This window comes from Melitaea cinxia, chromosome 23 (assembly GCF_905220565.1).
Source record: "Melitaea cinxia chromosome 23, ilMelCinx1.1, whole genome shotgun sequence".
Lineage (NCBI taxonomy): Eukaryota > Metazoa > Arthropoda > Insecta > Lepidoptera > Nymphalidae > Melitaea > Melitaea cinxia.
The window spans coordinates 8,874,232-8,898,942 of NC_059416.1; the positions used below are offsets into that span (position 1 = coordinate 8,874,232).

Consider the following 24,711-nt stretch of genomic DNA (forward strand, 5'->3'; position numbering starts at 1 on the left):
GTGACTAAAAAGCATTTCCACATTTCACAATATCAGGAGATAAATGAAGCCAAAGATGTTACTCTTTTTTCATTTTTGTGATTTCCACAAACATTCTTACTATTTTAGCTCAAAAATGAAATATTGAAAACTGTGAACTGAAAAATGTGTGTGTGTGTATGTGTGTGTGCATGCGCGTGTATTTTCCGGACTCCTAGCTTCATTCTACTTGGGCCCATTATTTAACACTAGAGTACACGCGTGGGCTACATATGTAGCCCAGGGTATTGTTTTTGTTCAAAACTTCGCGAAATCACGTGATTTAACTTCGAGTCTCTAGCTAAGCTCCGATTGGTTGTTGCTCGATGCGTTCAGTGTGGCGTGAGAGCTCGACGCTTGCGCACGTGCGAAAAATAACGATTTAGAGTTGTTGGGCTACGTATGTAGCCCTTGCGTGCACTGGTGGAACTTCTCACGAGGGATATATTTTTATAAATTGATGTAAGTATTTATCTTTTTATTATTATTTTTTGTATTATATATTCTGCTTGCTGTCCCGAAACACGTTGTTTTGTCTTAATTATGAACTGGAATGAATAAATAACTACACCTACATCCTACAACCTATACCTTTTTCCAATAATTCTTACCGTTTAAACCTTCCCTGAACTTCCACAATTATTTCAAGACCAAAATTAGCCAAATTAGTCCAGCCACGTTTTATTTCACTTCCCTCGGGAATGGAATAAAAAGTATCCTATGTCCGTCTCCTGGTTCTAAGCTACCTCCCTACAAATTCTCAGCCACATCAGCTTAGTCGTTCTTGAGTTATAAATAATGTAACTAACACGATTTTCTTTTATAGATATATAGAAGTTTTATATAGTGTAAACTTACACTTCGTTGATATTTTGTTTCAGAGTGCTAAATATGGATCGCAAAATGGAGGAAAACGTGTTGAGATGGCTAAAAGAAGAGTTAGATCAGGAGAATTTGATTGAAAGTGAACAGGAAGAAAGCATAAAAACAAAAGCAAAATTATTGTTGAATGTGTCAGAAGCTCCTCAACAAGGAACTATACCAATTCGTGGGGGGGTTGCACGCTGTGCGTTTTGTAGCAGAATGCGCGATCGCAGCACAAGGAAATTTTGCTCAAAATACTAGAGGCGTATATGTAGTGATCACCAAATTTTAATTTGTCCTTCGTGTGATGAAAATTAAAAAAAAGAAATTAAAAAATATTTAAGAACTAAATCAAAAATTGATTGATCTCAAGTTAGTAAAAATTATGTGATTTTTGAGAAGTCTGAAATTTTGTAATTTTTTTTAAGTTTAAGAAAGAGAAGATACTTTTTTTATTTCAGTTTTCTAAATATATGTCATTAATAATAATAAACGTGTTTTATTTAAAAATTAAACGATTATCTTTCAGAATATTTCAATTTAAAATGGGCTACAAATGTAGCCCACGCGAGCACTTGTGAACGTTTTAGAAGCGCGTGTACCGTAGTGTTAACTAAAAGTTGTAGAAATAATAAATGCCCTAATCATGACGTTTTGACTCATTTTCACCGAATAATTACCACGAATATCGATACAAGTATAACCTCGAAGAATATGCAGTAAACACACGTTAAGTTTGTTAACGTAGCAGTGTTCAAGTTTAAGTCTTAATGCTTACATCTCAAGTGTAATACTTATATGCTAATGTGCGGTTTATTTGAAGTTTAAGCAGTAGAAAGCTACAGACAACATTTGCATTAGCTAGCACTATACCCTTCGTTTCTCTACACGATATTCAAGTTACGGGATGTAGCGACAGCGATTTTATTATTTTTATTGACAACTAGCGGACAAAGCACCAATACTTCTTTTTGCGCGCTTGGCAAAAATTATGAAAGTAAATTTTTACGATGTGCGCACACACCGTCACGACAAAAACCGACACCTGAAGTTAGCTAGTCAACGGAGAAGAAGTTAGTTAGCAACGTGAAGTAAGCTAGCCAATGAAGTATGCCTTCTTGCGTGCGTACATAAATACACACACTTTTTTAATTGAGTATATCAACTGTTGCTCAGTTTTCTTTTATACAAACCTTGTACGGAACACAAAAATGTGTTATGTTCCGATTTGGACCAGTCGTCATAAGTTATGCGCGCATATACTTCAGCGATTCATTTTTATGTATTTAGATTAAAGCCGTTACAAACTATTGGATATAGCACGAGTATCAAAATTACAAAAAAGGTGATGATGATGATGATGACGATCATAATTACAATAAAGTGGTGAGTTTTTTATACATTTTTAAAGCTAAAAATTCGACTATTTTATCTATGAAGCCCTTTGATTTTGTGGTATGGAAATCTCAATATCGCGGAAGATATTTGAACTATATAACAACAAGGTTTTTAATCTTTTCTGTTTATAGCTTCCTTTTGCAAAGTCACACACTCTTCCGGAACTGCTAGAGCTCCTGGAGCTATTTACCTGTGATCTTCTGCAAGGTTGAGGCTTCCCAAGAACGACTGATACAAATTTTGACTAAGATATTCCCTGCTATGCCCTACATCAATAAAAAATATCTAACAATTTGGAAAATTATTTAATCTTACTCACGATTTACACTTTACGCCATTTTACTTTCAGAGAAAGTATCATCCAAGTAGGTCATTCGAGATCCTTTCTTAAAAATTTATAAATACACGATGTTAATTTTTTATAACGAAAGTTTTCACTTTTAAGTCATATTTAAAATTATCGATATCAGGTTTTTTAAAGACAAAGTCGTCTTAAGTTTTTATGCTATCGTGAACAAGGCATTAACTTTCTTTTAAAAAAAAGAACGTCATAAAGTCAGCAAGGTTTATTTTAAAATCAATTTTATAGAGCAGCAGTGTTGTGATGTTTGCGTTTTTTATTATGGTGGTACGATTGGTCAATATAGGAACAGCTATAGCTATAATAGTTTGATTTTAATATGAAAACACCAGATATTTTTACAGAGTATTGATATTGTGTGTCAATATTTTAGACTATTAATTGCCAAAAGGAAAACAAACCCATAATATAAAAAATCATCCGGAAGCAAATCAGAGTACGTACTAACTAACTCTCTTTGTGCTCAAGTATCACTGGCCACGATGTAAGGTAGAAGAATTTAGACACCGAAAAAAACAGCCAAAGCCGATTATATAATCGTAAACATAGAAATAATATCAAAATGCATTCGATTATGACAATGAAATTTTACATTTGTCTACGACTAAAATTATTACACTTAAAGTGTCAAACACATAGAAATATTTTTTTATGTTTTACGATTGCAAATATTGTTTAATTTTACTATCTTCAATTTATAATTTTCGTGTCTACTTTTATTTAACTAACTTAAACAGACTGTAATTTTGGGCCTTTTTTAAAAAGCTATACCATATCATGCATGTGCATGAGATACGTTTAGAATAAAATGAACGATGGTAATTTTTATAAGGGCAACGAAAGACAAAATAGAAATTTCGTGTTTCAATTTTTGGCTTTGTTATCACAGACAATCTGTAGCCTCTGTAGGGAAAATGTAACTTTAAACGTTGCCTAGAAACCATTATACTGATGAACTAATTTATACAGGTGAAGTCACAACTCTCAGATAATATATCTCACAACCATCTCTATGGCGTATACTACTACGAAGTTCCTTTTGATCTTTCATTTGAATGTTTTTGTCATTAAATCATATTTTCAGGTCCATCATTTGAAGTGCCTTGTCCTCTATCTAGTTTTTTTTTTACTTTTTCTTTCTCTTAAACGCTATCCACACTGTTATTATGTCCATTCATAGTATATTACTATCCTGTTCTATTTTCCTCTGATGCAATAGTTTTTTCTTCGTCATTTAAATAAATTGTTACAACTACCAACCAACTAATAACATCCCCTGGTCTTGACTCCAATTCGTTAAAATCTCGAAATAAAATCGATGACGAATCACTTTTACAAGAATTTATTGATCTGCGAAACAATTTTTTTCCTCTTCGTGCTACACGAAAAACTTTAACATACTGTTGTTAATGTTGATTGATTATGTTCTCGTGTAATGGACATTTCTTGCATGTCAATTGATTATTTTTCATAGAAAATGTTATTTGAAAAATCCTATTTTCTTGTACCCACTTCGGTCGAAAATACGTGGTAAAATTGAATTTTTATTTTTATAATCAATCATATAAATATCGCGGGCTAATGGCCTTGTTGATATTCATGGGTCTTACTTACAGCTTCACTACGAATCGTTGCTTGATGTGTTGTAGCCTATGAACGTTCCATAAAATATAGTTTTATAAATCGGTAATCATCATCACATCATCACAGCAGCCTTTCGCACTCCACTACTGGACATAGGCTTCCACAAGTTCACGCTAAAAACGGCGTGAACTCATGTGTTTGCCCATAGTCACCACGCTGGGCAGGCGGGTTGGTGACCGCAGGGCTGGCTTTGTCGCACCGAAGACGCTGCTGCCCGTCTTCGGCCTATATTTCAAAGCCAGCAGTTGGATGGTTATCCCGCCATCAGTCGGTAATAATTCTAAAAAAAAAATTGAAACAAACAAACATTAAAAGTTTAATGTATACTTTATACATAAATAGGAGTTTTGTAAAATAAAATTTAAAAAAATCGATAAGCACAAAAAAATAAGGTAGTATAGAGTTCGCCGGGTCAACTATTTTTTATATGTAACATTATTGACTATAGGTGGTCACAGCAACTTTCTGTTGTTATACTGGTCAAGAGTTTGTACCACAAAACTATATATGTCTCGATCCGACCATTTTTCTTTCTGTTTTTGTGTCCTCTAATTTCATAAATACGTCGTTAATTCCCTAATAGGTTACTAATCCCAATAATTTTACGTACAAATTAATTAAACTTTTAATTAATGAACTATTTATGTATTTGTTTACTTTAAATTTAAATAATATAAAAAATAAGTGTACAGGACCCTATTTTTACCTTTATCTAAAGAATTTATTTATGCATTAATAATAATATTATTAAAGATACATTTTCCGGATTTATCCAGAATTATCCTATATCCTTTTTAAGTCTCAAGAAAAGTATAGCAATATGTTATTCCTTCAAAGTGTGTAGAAATACCAATTTGTCGTAATTTATCATTTTTACTAAATAATGATTATAATTTAAGGTTTTATGAGAAAAGCTAGGTTAGAAGGTTTATTTCAGTAAACTATTATCTCAAGCTGACCCACGCCATTTTATGATAAAATACCAAAAATTATTTTGATAACGCTTTGGCGCAGCGGTCATAATACCGGCTGTTGCGCTTGCGTTTGCGGATACAATCCCCACTCATGAAAAACATGTCTCCATACCCCGAAGACAGCAAAATAATCTTAATGGGGTCGTTGAGTGTGAAGCGTTTATTTATTCACTTAGTAATTATTTATAATTAATTAAACAGAAAAATCACATCTTATCAAAGTAGTGATCTAAAGCTAAAGCCATAAAAATAAAAATAAAGACATGTATATAATATTTTTTGATTTGATAAACACCCCCGCATTCGATTTATTTGGAATACCAAAATCCTTCAGGGCAAATAGAATTCCAGAATTGGAAGCGCTCATTGTAAATTTAAAGCGCTTTTAGTGCTGAAATTGACTATTCTTTAGCATTTGAAATTCAAATTAGTGAACTGCTAAACAAGTTGAATACTTCGACATTAAGTTCAAGTGACGTCTGAGAGGACATCTCTGTAAGCTAATAACATGTCTAGTTATATTGGATTTCTAATTTGATATATCCTAATACTCATTATATATAAATATAAATATCTACAACATACATACACGGTCATCTGTTCCTAAAGTAAGTTAATTCTTGTGTTATAGGTAACAGCCGACTGGTATAGCTTAATTTTTTTGATAAACATACATATAAATAATACATAAATAAATAAATATATATATTACACCAAGACTCGGAGTGGGAATCGAAACACAACCCCCGGAGCAGCAGCAGGGTCACTACATACTACGCCAACGGGCTAGTCTATTCCACAGTTTTACCCATATAGCTCTCAATTCTATAGAAATTCCGTAATAAATTTCCGTAATAAATATAACATACTAGCTTTTAACTGCGATTTCGTTCGCATTTTATTTGATAAAAATTATCCCATGCTCTTTCTAATACCTCCAATAATATGTGTACCAAGTTTCATGATGATGGGTTAAGTAGTATTCGCGTGAAAGCTTAACAAACAAACTTACATTCGCATTAATTTATAACATTAATAAAATTAGGGTGCGTTAACACGGAGCTTTAACTGTCTACACCACTTTACATCGCAAGCGGTTTGATAATTTTAACGTGAAAGGGTGACAAATGCTCAGCCATGCATTCATACATAATGATTAAGGGTTAAATAATCTTTAAAGACTTGATTAACAATATATTTTTTAAATATATTTTACATACACACACGCTCGACTGTTCATAAAGTAGACAACATCAACCTCTTTTTTAAACACAACTTTCGAACAGAAACCAGGGTCACTGCAAACTGCACCAAGAGACTATTTGCATAATTTGCAGGAAATAAGAGTATTAATAAGATTTTCTATATGCTTTCTCTACTACTATAAAAAAAGTTATTTTCTTGGCGTGATAAAAGACTAATGAAAGTATCAAATATATAGATAAGACACCACCTCCTGCTTTCACCTGCTTTAAGATTAGCTGCTATATTTCTTTAGGTGACAGATAAATGATTAGGACTTCTAAGCTCTTCGATATTGAGACTTTTTGTGGAAAAAATATATAAATAAATACAATCTCACAAACTGTTTCATGTATACAGTATTATAATTAATTGGAATGCAGTCCCATCACCAGATTATTACTACTTGTAGTTCATTTGTCTGTCTATCGAGATCAAAAAATGTGTCTTTGGAATATGAATCGTAATTCAGTATTAAGCCACACAGCTTGAATTTGTTACAGAACCTGTATTCATAAAATAAAAATGAAAGATATAGTTAAATTATTTATTAAAAACTGTGCAATGGTTCGCAACCCATTACTCCCGAGTCCGACTTGTACATAATCGAATTACACAATATTAAACGTACGAGTTTACCTACTGATAATACAAAATAATACGTAATTAACAAATAATTGGAATTCTCTTCAATCATAAAAAGCTTAAGATCAATAACAACTAAATGTGTTTTTTTTTTCAATAACTATATTTAAATGACTCGAAATAGTATACGCCAGCTTTAAACTAATTAAAGAAAGTAAAAGGTAGGAAGGAGGTTCTCCATTAATCTGGTTTTTGTTACGTACCTCAAAGCTTTTACTGATTGTACATTTTGATTATTCTCAGCATCTGATCCATCTCATCGTGTCTGATCCAATTTAAATTTGAACGAGATCTGACGAATACTATTTTCGTTATTATATATTTTATTTACAATTATTCATAAAAATATGTAATAATTATCGAATAATATAATAATAATAGCAAACTACAAAATAATAACAGTCATCACTAGGCTATAGATTAAACACTGTGTACAACCCGCCAAGAAAACTACGCCTATTCTACGGGATTGACAGAATCGATACACCGTTGCAAAATGAAGTTCTAAATACAAAAATGTAAAGGCGACGCATATATCAAAACCGTAGAATCAAATGATAGCACGATTTAAATGCGTAGAACAACATACATCGTCGAGTAGCAATGTACTATTAGTATACTACTACTACTATTACTTATAGACGTCAACATGTACGAGATTAGTAGTGCTCTCAATAACTTAAAAACAACAAGGCACCGGGTGATGACGGAATCACAACTGAGCTTTTGAGACCGGGTGGTAAGCCAGTACTCAACGTCCTCCAAAGGCTCTTCAATTCCGTCATCCTCGAAGGCAAAACGCCAACGGCATGGAATAGAAGCGAGGTGGTGCTGTTCTTTAAAAAAGGGTGATAAAGCCCTGCTGAAAAACTATAGGCCCATTTCGCTTCTAAGCCATGTCTACAAGCTGTTTTCGAGAGTCATTACGAACCAGGTTTGATGACTTCCAGCCTCGCGAACAAGCCGGGTTCCGTAAAGGCTTTAGTACCATAGACCACATATATACGCTACGGCAGGTTATATAGAAGAACGAGGAGTATAACTTGCCATTATGCTTAGCGTTTGTGTACTATGAGATAGCCGATAAAAGATCATAATAAGCCGTGATACGATCGAGACATGGGCTGTGTTGCAGGCTCTCCAGAGGTGCCAAGTGGACTGCAGGTACGTCGAGGTGCTGAGGTACTTATAGTATAACGCCACTATGTCGTTCCGGTTGCAGGACCAGAGCTCGAAGCCAATACCACTTCAGCGAGGCGTGAGGGAAGAGGATATTATATCCCCGAAGCTGTTTACCACCGCGTTGGAGGACGCTTTCAAACTTCTGGACTGGAAAAGATTCGGCATCAACATCAATGGCGAGTACCTTACCCACCTCCGGTTTGCCGATGTATTAGTCCTTATGGTTGAGACCTTGGAAGACCTGAAGACAATGCTCGAGCATCTCAACAGTGTTTCCCAAAGAGTGGGTCTTAAACTGAACATGGACAAGACGAAAATTATGTCGAACGTCCATGTCGCACCCGCTCCAGTTCGCATTGGGATCACTGTTCTCGAAGTTGTTGACCATTACGTGTACTTTGGACAGTCAATACAGCTAGGCAAGTCCAACTTCGAGAACGAGATCTCTCGTCGAATTCAACTCGGATGGGCAGCGTTCGGGAAACTACGTAGAATCTTCGCATCCAATATCCCGCAATGTCTGAAGACGAAAGTCTTCAACCAATGTGTGTTGCTAGTGATAACATATGGATCCGAGACGTGGTCGCTAAATATGGGCCTCATAAGAAGGCTTATAGTCGTTCACCAGTGATGGAGAGGGCAATGCTCCGTAGGAGAACCAAGGTAATCGACATTGCTCGAAGGATCGCACATCTGAAGTGGCAATGTCATAGACTATACATAAAAATCTTACGCTTCTTTTTAACGTCACGGACGTTTTTTGCCGGCTAGGTTACCCCTCCGCAACGCCCCATAAGGAACTTCGTTCTAAAAAAAAACTAACTTCAATACACATCGACAAGTAATAAAATGAGAGTATCATTAGTGTAGACGAAGCCTTAATTGGCTGAAATCAGTTTTGTTTTTTGTATGAGAATAAACACAATTATGTTTATTATATTTTGACTAGCCCATTGGCGCAGTTTGCAGTGACCCTTCTGTTCCGGGGCTTGTGGATTTAGTTTTCACCTCAAGTCTGGGTGTGATATAACTATATATTTATTTAAGTATTATTTACTCGTATATATATTTATTGAAAAAAAATTGGCTATATCAACCGGCTATTACCTATAACATTACGTTGCTTACCTTTGAAAGAGATGACCGTGGTTGTGTGTGTATGTATGTTATAGATATTTGTTACTTTATTTTTTATTCTATTTTATTATTATTTATATTTATATTAGTTATTAGCTTATATAAAAAGGGAAGTATAACACTTTAAATGCTCAAGCAAATGTGTGAACGCATTATAACTATTTCATAAATATTTCAGTAGTACTCGTATTTACGAGAAAACCTAGAAGACGTTATATAAAAGTGTAATTCTTGCATGTGCAGAAATACTTAACATCATCTATTTTAATAAAAATATGTAAAAGCAAGACGTCTTATTTTTATCGGTAAACTCTGTAAACATGATTTTTTCTACTCGACAATTATTTTATTAATTTAAGGTAATTTCTCCTTTTTTTAATTTAATTTTAAAATTACACGCCTAAAAAACTTTTAAGATAGAGAAGCGGAAATACTCCAAAAATATGCATTTAAAGGTACCTTAAAAATACCATTTGAATCTTTTCTTAAATCAAAGTGTAGGAGATGGGTACTCATAGTTTCCTGCGGACTCCAGATACATGCACGTGGGCACTTTTTTAGCGTCTATGGGCTATTAGTAATCGCTTCTATTTAGTGGACCGTATGCTTGTTTGCCGACCTAGTCGAATAAAAAAATATATTGCTTTGAAGTTTTGCTCTAACAACGGGTAGATTAGGTTACCTTCTACGCTCTGATATAGTATTCTTAATAACCGTCGGAGTCAATCGTCGGGGCGCCGCGGTAGCATGCGAAAGCGATCCCGTTTTAGTGAGTAGTCTGGGTTGTTCATCGGGACAGGAGCCCCACACTCCCATCGGCCTCGTCGGCAGGGTGCGTGATAGCATTTCCCAGCGAAAAAACAGTATTCTTGACAATAAAGTTGCATGGGTTGTAGTGACAGGGAATCTACCTACGTAAATGAGAAAAGAAGTGATATCCACATAAACTGTGCCATAATAATTATGATACAGTAATTGCACGACTGACAATACGCGACCTTACGACAGTAACTGTCACCATACAATAGCGTGAAACTTTTCTCCGATCGTAACGAACGTAACTCTTAGAAATCACTTTTTTCATTATAGTCGAAGAATGTAAATAAACGTTAGGAAATGAAAGAAACTGCTGTTCGGTGGCTCTCATTGTTAATGGTTACATATGAAAACAATGAAACAGTCTCTTCCGCTATGCTGTATTAATATTAATCAGAGTGCAAATGTCTTTTGACCGGACAACGACTCTCTATAGGTGAGAAAAGTTTAAGTTAATTCATAGTAGTGTTCTACTAAAAATTGGCAAATAACTTCGCGGTCAAAATAAATAAGCAATTTTTTTTTCTAAACTAACAATAAGAAAAATAACATTATAAAAACAAAAATTTGTACAAACATATATGTCTGCCGTAAGTAGGAATCAAACCCGCCGGCGCTATGACGATTACTGGCAGCACTAAGTCAAAATGTTTGGGCAAGTATTTAAGATTATCTCGATCGATAGACCTCGTCGAATAATTGCACGGGTCTTTATCTAAATACTAGCCAATGTTTGTCTTTTAATGCATGACCTATAGAAAATATACAAATACGGGTCCAAGGTTATTATTGAAGGCTTCAAAGAAAGAAGGGATATGAAAGGATTCGTATTTGTTTTTTTGGTATACAACTAGATCGGAAAACAAGTGGCTGATATTATACTATTACCGTAGGCTTAAGACACCAGCAACAACAAAAGCATCGCAAGCGCGTTGCTGACACTAAACCTAATCCCCCCTCTCCCCCGTTTCCAGGAGCTCTGGTCACCTTACTCGCCACAGTAACACAACATAGCTTAAGCACAGAATTCCTATAAAAATATAAGAAATAAATTGAAGTCGTATTATCTGAATACTCTGTAACTGTTTGCAACAAACCGGTTTTGCGTCTCGATCACCTTCCCCGCCTACGCATTTACATCGAACTAAAAGATTTTGTACTTACCTTAGTTTGTAGAACTACCCACCTTTTGTTAATTACCTAATTGAACTGTATTCAAACTTAATACTCCGAAAAAATCTTCACGATTTTTGGAGTGCATTATTGTATTTTTTTATGTGGTATGAGTTTAAATAATAAATTAAAAAAAAGAGCATCGTTGCAAGCTGTAATCTTCTGTAAGGTCGAGGTGCTACACCAGTCGAGCTGTCGTATTTTGAGCAAGAAATTTCCTGCTGTACCCTACCTCAGTTGAATAATTCATAACTACTTTCAGCACTTGTAAAATTTCCAAACACAATAAAGTACTTTTTGTATATTGCCATCAATAAGATTTACTTGATAACAATTTCATTTTACTGACTATAAAAAAAAAACTTGTCGATATTATTTTCCGTGGCATATTATTTTTATTATTATTATATTTACTATCGCTTTACATATAACTGAAAAGAAAAAACCTTAATATTAAAGTTCATAAATGAAATTCCACTTTCCCTAGAATATTGGGTTATATTGAACCTGAACTATATTCACGAATTGTCACTATATATAAGTGGTTATACATAAGAAGCGTTATTAATATTCGCTTTTATAAAAGCCTGAATCGATAAATTTTTGCGGTAAAATTTATCAATTGAACTCCTTTGATCTTACTTACTGTCTTCATATAATCACTTTACAAACATATAATAAATTTTACTTTTTTGTTGCAGGTTTTCTTTGCGGTGAAGAAGAGATACATAACGCACGCATCTACATCAATATCCGGTGATGAAGATTGAAAAATCTAACACAACATGCATTCAAACAGACCAACAGAAAAAATGTTTAGGAGCAAAGAATGGAGGTTCACAGACAACATTGTCAAAGCAACATTGTATATATTCCTTTTCATAGTTACAGGCAATAGCCAAACTATTCGCAAAGATGAATCGAGTCAAATCGATAACCCAACAGAATTAAGTAATTTAGATAGTGATATAGAATCTAATAACTGCCATAGCTGTTTTAGTAATAGTAAAATAGATAATAAAGTAAATAATCAAAAAGAAGGTAATCCAAAGGGTAATAATATATTTGCTGATTTCATAGATAATGTCAGCACATTTTCTGAAAAATATGTATTTGTAAATAACACTGAGAGACAATTACAAAACGTTCTAGAGAATATGTTAGATGAAGCACTCAAAAAGGATAGGTATGAGTTATTCGAAGGTGTTGAAATTAAATCTATCGATTCGAAAAATAAAACGAGTAAAGCTAAAGATGAATTAGAAGTACGACGAGAAGGCAGAGCGTTGTTTAGCACTTATACATATGAATACAGGTTATTTAAGAAGATAAAAAACTTTATAGACACGCATATACTATCTATCAATTTACCAAAGGCTGCAAAAATGGTCGGATTTAGATGTAAGTAAAAGTTTTCAATAAATTTGAAACAAATTTTTTCAAACTTAAACTGAATAACTTTAGGATTTAACAAATACCCAAATTGCTGCATTTTTAATCCCCTACCTAAGTTTATGTATAAAAAAATGAAAATTGTGTTTTAAAAAAATATGTTAAGCATCCATTAAAAATATTTCAAGTCATGTACTTGCAAGAATAATTTCTTTCAAGTTTTTACTAATCAATTAAAAATTTTCAACAATATCGTGTAACAGTGAGTTTCAAATCGCGACATCGTTAAAAAATAACAAGTAAATTAATTTACAGCATTCGGCTTGAAGAAGTTTTTTCTGCCTCTACTTATCGGTGCCCAAATTTTCAAGAGCATACTAATAGCGATGTTCTTGCCAAGCATCTTGGGAAGTTTCGGCAAAATACTCGGGAAAGGTGAGCAAAACGCCCAAAACTTTCTTAATTAAAACACCGCAAAGTCAAAACTCAATAGTGAACTTAAAATTTTGTGTCAACGTAAATTAATATTCTTTAGGAAAACTGACAAACTTTTAACAATGTCAATTAAATTGCGAAGTATTGTCTCCAGTAGCTTGTAACTTCTTATAATTAAAATAAAAATATGTTTTAATTAATTTGGTTGTAAATATATATTACCATTAAAATTTTTAAAAACTATATTGTAATATTATAAAAACTAAAGTGAAAATAATTTTATCTTCATTTATTGAATGTCATTCGTATAGCATTCTGATCGATATTTTTAACTATAATAAGTGCCTACCTCAATAAAACGTAATTCTAACACAAATATTTTTAAAAATTAATTAATAAATATTTTTAAACTTCTAGGTATATCCCACATATCAGCAGCATCCAGTCAAGCAAGCTATCCTCCAGCAAATGGGGATGATCAAACCGCTTACAACAATGACAACAAGGACTTTATGGGTTATGAAACAAACCCAGCTGCTACGTTTGCATACACACAAGATGACACGTATGGGGCAGATAATGATGTCAATGATATGTCTAATGTTGACATGTCCAGGTGAGGAAATAGTCAAACAAAATTGTTCGATACACATTCTCGTACTATTTATAATCTTATATATAAAATTCTCGTGTCACAATGTTAGTTACCATACTCCTCCGAAACGCAATAATAATATATGGTAAAACAACGTTTGCAGAATCAGCTAGTACTTCTATATAATGTATCCTACATTATATAGAAGAATTACACATTCCTTTAGATTGATTCACAATCATTGAAAATATCTCAATTGTCTATTATATAAAAATTTTGCGTCCCAGTGTTTGTTATCGCACTACTCTATGGCTTAAAGGATACTTATGATATATTTTTTTCGTGAATATTTGATATTGATAAGAATAGGTCGTAAAGTACATTTTATGCCGCTACGTGATAATGGTATCGTCAGTGACACTGCAAAACACTTGCTAATACCGCGTAACTATAAAAAAAAATCAAAATTGAGATTTCGTGTGTAAAGGTTCTGTATAGCAGTGGGCATCGTCCCATGAGGTCAGCAGAGAAAGTTTTCTAAAACCGCGTATCTGCGTATCATATCATAAAATTAAACTATGAAATGCTCTAGCCAATGAAGCTATAGAACGATGTACCCTTTAGGTCGAAATTTTTGATATGACGATTTTATATTAGGTTCTAAGCGACCGCGGCGCCGTCTAGATCACCGACACGGTGAGTCGGAGATACAGGTTCGATCCCCGCTGGAACGGTCGATTTTTGATATGATATAATAAAATGTTTAGAATTCCCCAATGTGTGGGTAGCACAAAAATAAATTAGTAATAACTAAAACTGGTTAAAAAATGTACTAGCTGTGCCCCGTAATTTCATCCGCGGTAATTAACACATAATAACATAAATTATATTTAGTCACTACGAAAACAAAACACTAGAATTCCCTGTGTGGTGAGGGAATAGTTTTTAATTAATTTGAGAAAAAATCATACTAAAATGTTATACTGCCTTCTTGGTTAATGAACTATCCAACACAAAAATATTTTTTAAATTCGAACCAGTAGATCATCAAAGTAGCGCGCTCAAACAAACAAACAAACTCTTCAGCTTTACAACAATAGTAGTAGTAATTCCCTAAACTTTTCGCAATAATATAAAGCAATAAATTATACCTAAATTGTAGTGCTGTTTTTAGTTCGATGTAACGGGTCCACAGTTTCGATTCTGCTGCGGAGATGTTACTAATTTAATTTAAATAATCGCCTAGAGACTGTTGGTAGCCGCAGTAAAGTTTTGATGTGGGCCATAGCGCGCATTTCATTGCAAACTACATTTGTAACAAATCCAGATTAGACCAGATTAAATTTAGAGAAATAATTTTCGTTTATTAAACTCGAGTTGCTTTTTCTTGTTACTAGGTTAATATGCGTAAAAATGTTTATGTATTGTATACCTTATAGCTGTAGGCATTAATATTTACTTGTATATATAAAATACACACACACACGTTTCAAAGATTTTTAATATACATTTTTTTAACAATGCCATTAAACCTTTATTGGGTTTGACTTGGCATAAAATGTGTGTTGTGTGTGTATGTATGTGTGTGTGTGTGTGCGTGCGTGTGTGCGTGTGTGTGCGTATGTGTATGTGTGTGTGTGTGTGTATGTGTATGTGTGTATTTATGTGTAAGTTATTGTAAGTTAAAATCTATAACTCAATTGCCTTATTTTTTTTTTCATGGATTTAGTGATTAAACTAATATATTCAAATTTATTCAAACTTTCTTCGCCATTTGTATTTCCAGCCACGTCCCAATGGTGTTCCATTCCGTATTTTTATACGATGTTTGGAGAATCTAGGTCAAGATCGTAACACATGATTCCTCTCCCTGACTTCTATACAAAAATTTATTACAAACTACTATATAACACACACAAGAAGACACAAGACACACAACATAAGATTGCGGTGGATATATAATTTACATTACTTGACAACAATTTTCTGAAACTCCAATTGCACGATAATCTATATATTTCTAAAAACGAAGCTGATACATTACGTTTAACTATGTATGGCGTATAAAAAATTAAAGAAAAACATACTCAACTGCTAATAAAACCATACTCTGGTTTAATCTACATCAGACCCTCAAGTCTAGGTTCAGATGTCACTATCTATTTCGTAAAAAAAAACATTTTGGAACGAAAATTAATACAGTAAAATAACAATCCGGAATAAATCTTCTTCATTCAATTCCGATACCGAAAATGGCGTTACTTTGTCCATATCAAGTTGATTTCGAATCGCCTTTTATTATCATTTCCTATACCTTTATGATTATGTTCGATCTTCCAGTTACGAGGATTAATTTCGTTGGCGAAACAATTAGGGCATCTTATAATTTATTAATAATCAAAACATAAGGAAGAAATAAATAATTGGGTTGAACTAATTACAACCACTCTGATGTAGTGGTGCGTGTAGATGGCTAACTCATCTCACTAACTCATAGTAGGGAATATATCCGCAATCCCGCAGTGGAGCAGCGTGATGTATAGCTACAACCTTTCTCCTACATGGAGAAAGAGGCCTATGCCCTATGAAATCGATAATTTGTCTGAACTGAATAGAAACAGTGAAACAAAATTAAAACCGACCTACAGCTGGGCAAACACCTCTTAACAAAAAGGAAACAAGAAGGATAGTCTGATAATTAATCGACCAAGGGTAGTGATTGACTATTTGTTAGTGATTGACTATTTGTTATGACAACAACTAAGAGCGTCTTTTTGAGCCCACTAAAGGACGACCACTGTCTAGTAATAATTTTCTGCCTAAGAAGACAAAAAACCCAAACCAGATGTTAGTCCAGGAATGGGAAATCAAGTCGTTTTAGTTCGATGTTTTAAAACTTTTCAGACTAATACACCAAAACCTACGATCTTAAGATCAGAGTCAAATCGTAGCAGGCATTAAGGCCCTAACTAACAATTTTTATTACGTCTGTGATATCTAGGTCATCTAGGTTTCAGGAAATTACATTTTTGTTAATTTTAATAATAATAATAATAAATACTCTTTATTGTACACTACAGAGAAACGTTACAAAAAAGTAATACATACGAAGAAATATGTACAAAGGCGGCACTAAGAGCGATTTCTCCCAGACAACCGTAGGGTATAGGATAGGGCGTATAAAATGAGAAGCGGTAGGGAAGTGTACAAATAGTTGATAAAGAATTGGTATGGAGTTTACAAGCTATGTGATATAAAAGAAGTAAATATATTACATATAATACATACATACACATATACATATACACATAATTATACATTTATACATACACTACATATACAATACTTCATACATATACTATATATATATATATATATAGTAATAAATATATATATATAGATATATATATATATATATATATATATATATATATATATATATATATATATATAAACAAATACTAAGTAATATATTGCGGAGATGATATTTAAGAGTAATTAGTAATTTTATTTATTTGTAATTTTCAGATTCGGTGTCGGTGGACAAAAAGTAGCCTACTTACCAAGCAAGAACAGTTACTATAAGAATCAAGTGACAACAAGCAGTAATTATAAGGCAATTAAAACATTTTACTTATTATTTGTATTTTTTTATTTAAATATTTGTGTATTCTTGCTACTTGGTGACTGTTATCTATACTGAATTTAGGACTGATTTTTTAAACTGTCTGTCTGGACAGAACAAAACAGAACTATCGATGTTGTTATGTAATAAATCTTCTGTTGATAAGCATGATTATAATACCTGATGTTTAGCACAAGACATAGGCATTTTAGAGTCTCTGGATGTTTATTTTAAATTAAAAAAAAAAACTGTTTGTCTGAGTGTTTGTATCGACTGATTTGAGTATAACTTACTATTAGTACTATTAGGGTCCATATTAAAAGCTTAGACAATGAATATTTGTAAATATGTAATTAACTACAGTTGCCTTAAAAGAGCTAATCAAACTCAAATAAAATGTAAGTAAATAAATTTGTAAGAGCTCCATAAAAGTTACAGACTCTTCTAATTAATGTAAGTATGATAATTTTCATTAAAAAATAGACAAGTTTTATATAAAGACAAGCTGTGCCCGCGACTTCGTCCGCGTGGGATTAAAACAAAAATATTTTTCGGTTCGCAAAGTTACAAAACAAATAAATTTCAAAAATAAAAGTAGCCTAAGTTACTCCTTATTACATTAGCTATCTGTATACATTCATATGCATTTAGTAAAAAGCGGTTATTTTAATATTACAAACAGACACTCCAATTTTATTTATTCGTATAGATAAAGTTACTAAATTACTTTTATAGTCGTAGGCCCCTTTAACAACACGTTCTAAAAATAATATTTGAGCTAAATATTCCAATTTTCAATTTATACGCAAAATGGCTGGCAGGGAATGGAAATAGGGAGTAAAAAAAAACTAATTTAAAATTCTATAACGTAAATTCTATCAATGACACTTTATCAATATTTTTCAGATATTCCAGAAAATTCCAGCGTCTTCGATGATATTGAGCAATTACGATCCATTCTATTCGCCTTTGCTTTCACGTCTGGATGGGATATTCGCTACACTGGGTGAGCTAATATGATCTTATTTTGTGCGATTTAAAGTTCAAATTCAAATGAAATTTTCTGTTAATTTATATATTTACTGTTATTTTGATATTGAGAATTTTAATCAATGTAATTCTATAGTGATAAATCATGTATAATAACGAAATATTATACTCACACGTATTGTGTATTATATTATACATAAAAATATATAATAAGAAAAATATCAGGAAAATGGTAAAATAGTTATAATGTGTTTAACTAATATTGAAAGTAATCTTGGTCTACACTAAATAATATATATAAAAACATTAGTTTTCTTATATTAATGGCAACATTGATGTCAGTTATGAAATCGTGTTTTTAAGGAATACATTCGAAGTTTCGGCAAAGTTTCCTTTTGTCACTCCATGCGACTAAGTTTGGAAGCTTAAACATTTGTTTGCAAACAAGAGACGTTGACATATATATTTTCATAACATCCCGTCACTGGGGTAATGCTATCAGTAATATACGTATTATATTACGTAGTATCTATTTATTCTATTTATAACCTCTCAAGAAAATAGTACCAGTCTTAAACTGTCTGAGAAATAATAAATTAAGTTTACGTAAACAGAAATCTTTAGAACAACATTGAACATAGTAGGATATATGTTAACAAAATCTGGAGCAGTCGGTCAGAGAAAGTACGAGTACTTCAACCTTATAGAATACGCTTTAGCCTGTAATATCCCACTACTGGGCATAGGCCTCTTTCCCCATGTTGGGGAAGGATCAGAGCTTAAGAAACCACGCTGCTCCAATGCGGGTTGGCGGATATATTCCCTACTATGAGTAACAATCGCTATCAGGTGTACATGATAACAACCGGGATCGACGGCTTAACGTGCTCTCCAAAGCACACTGGGAGACCCACAAGGACTGCACAAACACACAGACCACGGCAAACACCTGTATGGCCAATACAGATGTTTGTCATGTGCGGGGATCGAACCCGCAACCGCTAGCGCAACAGGTACAATTCATGGCTGTGGCCGTTGCGCTAACGCTACAGAATATCATAGCCGAACAATACCGATCTTAAGTGGTGTTGTGTTCTTTTGACTAGTAAGATAGACAGAGCTCTTGGGGAGGTTTAGGTGTATGGTCGGCAACGCGCATGTGATGCTTCTGTTGCAAGCAGTATCCGATTACCATCGTGCTGACCATACACTCGTTTTTTTTTTCGTTCTAGTAGTATATTTTTAAAAATTTAGCCCGTTAAGCTGGGTGAGATCAATCTTTATGACTTCATTGTGACAATCTTTATGTGTGTTTTTTGACAAAGGCCTCCTTCAGCAGTTTCCATTGCTTTCTCTCTTGAGCAACTCTCCTCCAGTTGGGTCCCGCAGTAAGTTTCGGCTCATCTTCCCAGCGCATTTGTTGTTATCCTCGACATTTCTTGCCATCTCTCAGATAACAATTTGATGTAATTCGTAGTATAAACAATAAACATCAAAAAAATATACGTATAAATAACGTTACATATACATGGAAAATACCTCTAGAAGTTTGCTACAATTATAATTTTAATACTAGAGGAAAGAATAAATACGTAACGTCGAGTGAGTCTTCGTTTTATTTTTGGGATAAGATATTTACCCAAATATTCAATATACAACCCACATACGACACAACTATTATTTATGAAGTTTAAGGACTATTAAGAAACCTTTGAGTTTGACGACGATATCAATAAGTCTTTATTATTAAAGTTTATTACTCTTTGAAGGATAACTTGGGTAATAAAGATGCGTGGGTTTATTATACGTCATATAGGTTATAATAAAAATATGAAATATTCCATAGTATTATACAAAATATTTATACAAATAAAATAAAGAAAGCTAAAAACTACATACCATTACTACTACTACATTCAATATAATGTAGCCTATAGCCTATAATAATCAGCACACAATTAAGACGCTTCTAATTATACCTCATTTGTCCAAATATGGCAAGTATTTTCAGAGATATGAGAGAACCGATGGCCATTAAAATTGCCTATACACAGACTGCTAAAATTATAACCTTTTTTTTGTCTCTGCCGTCGTCGGGTAAAAAATAAATAACTAAAAAGTTTTTAGCCAATTTTTCTACGAACATCTACATTTTGAAGCGGCAACTCATTTAAGGTTTTATTATAATGTCCTCTAGATAAAAGAATGTTATATTTAAGGTAAATATTACGAAATATTCTCCTTCGCGTTATTGCTTATATGGTAAATTCTTATTTTTTTTTATGTCCTCAAAATTATTAGATGTTTCCATTAATAACTAAAAGATAAAAATCAGTACTAAATACAAATTTTTAATTATAAGATCATGAACTTTTTTATCTAAAGATGACAATCGAGATGTAATCGAGTTACCTTCAAGCAAAATTGAAAATACCCGTAAACACGAGGCTATTAACCTTAACGATACAATATCGTGATTTTTCATTATTCAATTTTGAATAAATTGCTCGTTACAAAAACGAGTTTGATGCTAAATTCTAACACGACTCTTAGCGTATCTTTTTTTGGTATCGCAGGGGAACCCATTTACGGGTGATATCCAGGATGCCCAGGTAGGCATTCCTAGACCGTATGTCGGCTTGTATTTGGGGCGCAATACCGACCAAAACCCCTGCGGGAGCCTTCAGCCGCTTTAATTGGAAGGTCCCGGATCTGCATCCTTAGCGTCCCTCGAACAGTTTAACTTACAGCTATTTTCGTGTAATTTTTTTCCGCTTGTGCGTAAATAATAATGAAAGAGTGTAAAAATTACATCGTCATGTTTTCGCTTATAGGATAATTCGTTCTCATTAGCACTATGGAATATTATATATATGATACTTATTTTTTTAATTTTTTGTTTTTTCACTCATTTCCTAGATACGTCTTGATATAATCTACATTTCAAATCTGCAGTGTCTGTCTTACTATATCTAAGTAGAGTAATTTTTGTAAAAAAAACTGTTTTTTTAATTTCTTTAAACTGTTATGCTATTTTGCGCTCTTAAATAAGTAATTACATAATCTAGACAGATTATAAAAATGTACTAACCGTAATAAAAAAATACACACATGCATAATATAAATACCATAGATTTGGTATGAAAATGTGATGGCGAAAAGAAATATGCATTCACAAACTATTAAACCTTTACATATTAACCTTAACAATAAAAAATTTCTCTAGGTTTAGCGCCCACGGAGACAACATCAGATGACACCGTGATGGTAGGAGGGCAATCTCTAAGCGACGTGAAACTAGAAGCTTGTAGGGAACAGCTGATCTGTTTGATGTACGCCAGCCCTGCGAAGTACGCCCCGTACAGTAATTTAATATCAGCACAGCTAAGCAGGTAACTGTGATTTATATATTAAAATTTGTAAATTTATTTTATTATAAGGCAACCATTAAAACATTATAAACTTATTCTATTATATGGCAACCATTACAACATTACAGATAGATTTCAGGGTTGAATTGATTGAAATGAATGAACAATGTCTACTCCAAATCAACGCCAAATGAAACTGAGTTTGTTATTACTATTTTAATATATTTGTATTAAAAACTAATCATATCAAAACTAATTTCCAATTAATTAGTAGTCAGAGAATGGTTAAGACAGAAAAAAAAATAAAAATATATCAATACCACCTAAAGATAACATTTAATGGCGTTTTACTGTAACTTTTAAAATGTAATTTTTATTATCTAGACAGCGTGTCAATTCATTGCTTAAAATCAAACAATATTTTTAATAAATCTTGTGAAATAAGAGATGATCAAGAACACAACTACATACACAGTTCACAATAAATACACAAATATACTTGAAATCTGATTCGATACTCCAATTAGTTATATAGAGGTCCATTAGAAGTGTTTATCAAGATTTGATTAACCTATGTTTACGTCAAGTAAACAAATCTTCCGCGTTTTCATTCACTCGGCAGGTATCTGAATTTGATATCATAATCAGTGGTATGCTAAATCGTTTAGGATAGGCCTGTCGTAAACATCAATATTATGTTAGGTTAGAATTTGCACTGCATAATTGGATATACCTCGAGGTAGACGATGATCGTTGACGTGTGGACAAGAAATGTCTAAAGCTAAACCAAATATAATAAACTAATAGCAATGGTCTTCGTTCATTCAAGACTCATTCACTCACTCAAGACCTAAATATGCCAATATTTTACTAATTAAAATTGGTACCAGATAAACCAATAAAAAATTCAAGTAAACTAATACATAACAATTCAAACATTAAAATAAAAATTTAGTAAAAAATTTAGTCCAGTTCAAGAAACAAGATGGCTGTAATTAAGAACGCTGAAAATTACTTACAGAATTTTAAATAAGGCGTAGCGAGAATTTACACCTCACTAAGCTAACTTATAAATTAAAATAGAATCGTTTAATGAATATTAAAAATGTAAAAGTTTCCGGGCGTTAACGTTATTTTATTCTTTCTCTCTTAAGACTCTTGAATTTTTTTTTATATCACTAGTTCGTCAAACAAGCGTACGGCTCACCTGATGGTAAGAGATTACTGTAGCTTATAGACGCCTGCAACACCAGAAGCATTGCAAGCGCGTTGCCGACCCAATCCCCAATCCCTTCCAGGAGCTCTGGTCACCTTACTCACCAACAGGAACACAATACTGTTTGAAAGCAGTATTATTTAGCTGTAATCTTCTGTAAAGCCGAGGTACTGCCCCAGTCGGGCTGCTCCATATTATGAGCAGGAAATTCCTGCTGTACCCTACCTCAGTTATCTGATAACTGAGGTAGGTTTAATCTGAAGACCTAATAGTTTTTTGTCACAAAATTGCCACAAGAAAGGGATCCGAGTAGTTTAGTCAGTTAGTCTGGGTAAGTACCTGAACATTAGGAATGTTTACGAGTAATATTATTCGGATGTTAAATAAAAGATAACATTTGAATAATATTGGTCTCAAACAGTATCGTGTTCCTGGGGTAAAGGAGTAAAGGTAGATTGAGCAGGAGGATTTCCTGGGGAGGGACGGCTGCAGAGTTGGCGAAGAGTTTGCAATGCTTCTAGTAAAGTAACTATAAAGTACTAGTAAAGGCATCCATAAACAGTTGCCTCTAACAATCACGCGAACCGTATGCTTTATAACTCTTATAGCATAAAAAACAATGTTTTCCTTCACAGAGAACTAAACGAACTACGCCGTCCAGTTTCCGACAATCCAGAAATCTTGCGTTTCTTCCGTTACATGCGAGCTGCGAGACGTGGACAAGAAGGAACCAACTGCTTAGAAGCTCATCCGGCCTGCTCCGTCACAACCACACCATCTCACACGATGATAGCTGCGTACCACGATATCAACAAACTTGTCACAGCAAGAAAACTGAGGCATTAGGTATATTAATTTTTATACATTCCCTATAGGTGTTGTTAAAATACAAAAAAATACACATGCAAACACATATCTACATGTACACATGCACAAAGACAAGCCAATATTTATGCTTATAATGGGACTTTATGTAAATAGAATTTTACTTAGATGTGTGTATGTACAGATATTACTAGGGTTTAGATTTATTAATTAACTAGCGACCCGCTCCGGCTTCGCACGGGTATAAAATATAATTATAGCCTATGTCATTCAATGAAAAAATGATTAAAATCGATCCAGTAGTTTTGTTTCGGCTAGTATAAGCCGGCCGGAACCGCCGCAAACGCTACGTACCGCGATTTTTAAATCTGTAATATCTTCGAAAATATTCGTTTAAATCATATGCTGTAAAGGGCCATATAGATCTATATTAAATAAAAAATATATTTAAGGTATGTAATTGGATAAGGATTAATGCTGTATTGGTTAAAATCGCTTCGAAAATTAGCCATTATTTGTCGTAAAAAGTAAATGACAAAAAAATATTATTGTGGGATATCCATAAGAGAAAGGTATATACCATCGCGGAGTTTTCTGTAGACCTTTTCAATGTGTACAATACTTAGTACATTATTTTGATAAATCTCGTAGGGTTCAGCCTGCGTTTGCAATTTAAGCGAAAAAAAAATAATTATTTACGACATAACATTAGAAAACTCAAAAATAACAGTATTTCTCCACTATTTAATGGATATTATTATACATATAAACCATCCTCTTGAATCAATCTATCTACTAAAAAGAACCG

At 33.2% G+C, this 24,711-nt stretch overlaps 1 protein-coding gene and 1 long non-coding RNA gene across 2 annotated transcripts; both read left to right on the top strand.

The window, feature by feature from the left end:
- The first annotated feature begins 1,414 nt into the window (after positions 1-1,414).
- LOC123664903 lies at positions 1,415-6,405 on the top strand. Its single transcript, XR_006744958.1, has 3 exons — positions 1,415-1,501; positions 2,647-2,649; positions 6,395-6,405. It is a non-coding gene; the product is annotated as an uncharacterized LOC123664903 (long non-coding RNA).
- Positions 6,406-12,239: 5,834 nt separating this feature from the next.
- LOC123665017 lies at positions 12,240-23,924 on the top strand. Its single transcript, XM_045599378.1, has 7 exons — positions 12,240-12,855; positions 13,162-13,281; positions 13,699-13,897; positions 17,405-17,492; positions 18,408-18,507; positions 21,718-21,883; positions 23,714-23,924. The coding sequence occupies exons 1-7, from the start codon at positions 12,240-12,242 to the stop codon at positions 23,922-23,924; spliced, it is 1,500 nt and encodes a 499-aa protein (XP_045455334.1).
- The last annotated feature ends 787 nt before the right edge of the window (positions 23,925-24,711 follow it).

What these genes read in the sequence shown, in the direction of transcription:
- LOC123665017 (XM_045599378.1), top strand. Translation starts at nt 12,240, where the DNA reads ATGCATTCAAACAGACCAACAGAAAAAATGTTTAGGAGCAAAGAATGG. An exon ending in TCTAATGTTGACATGTCCAG is followed by an intron (nt 13,898 to 17,404) that starts GTGAGGAAATAG and finishes TGTAATTTTCAG; the next exon opens with ATTCGGTGTCGGTGGACAAA. An exon ending in TGGGATATTCGCTACACTGG is followed by an intron (nt 18,508 to 21,717) that starts GTGAGCTAATAT and finishes AAATTTCTCTAG; the next exon opens with GTTTAGCGCCCACGGAGACA.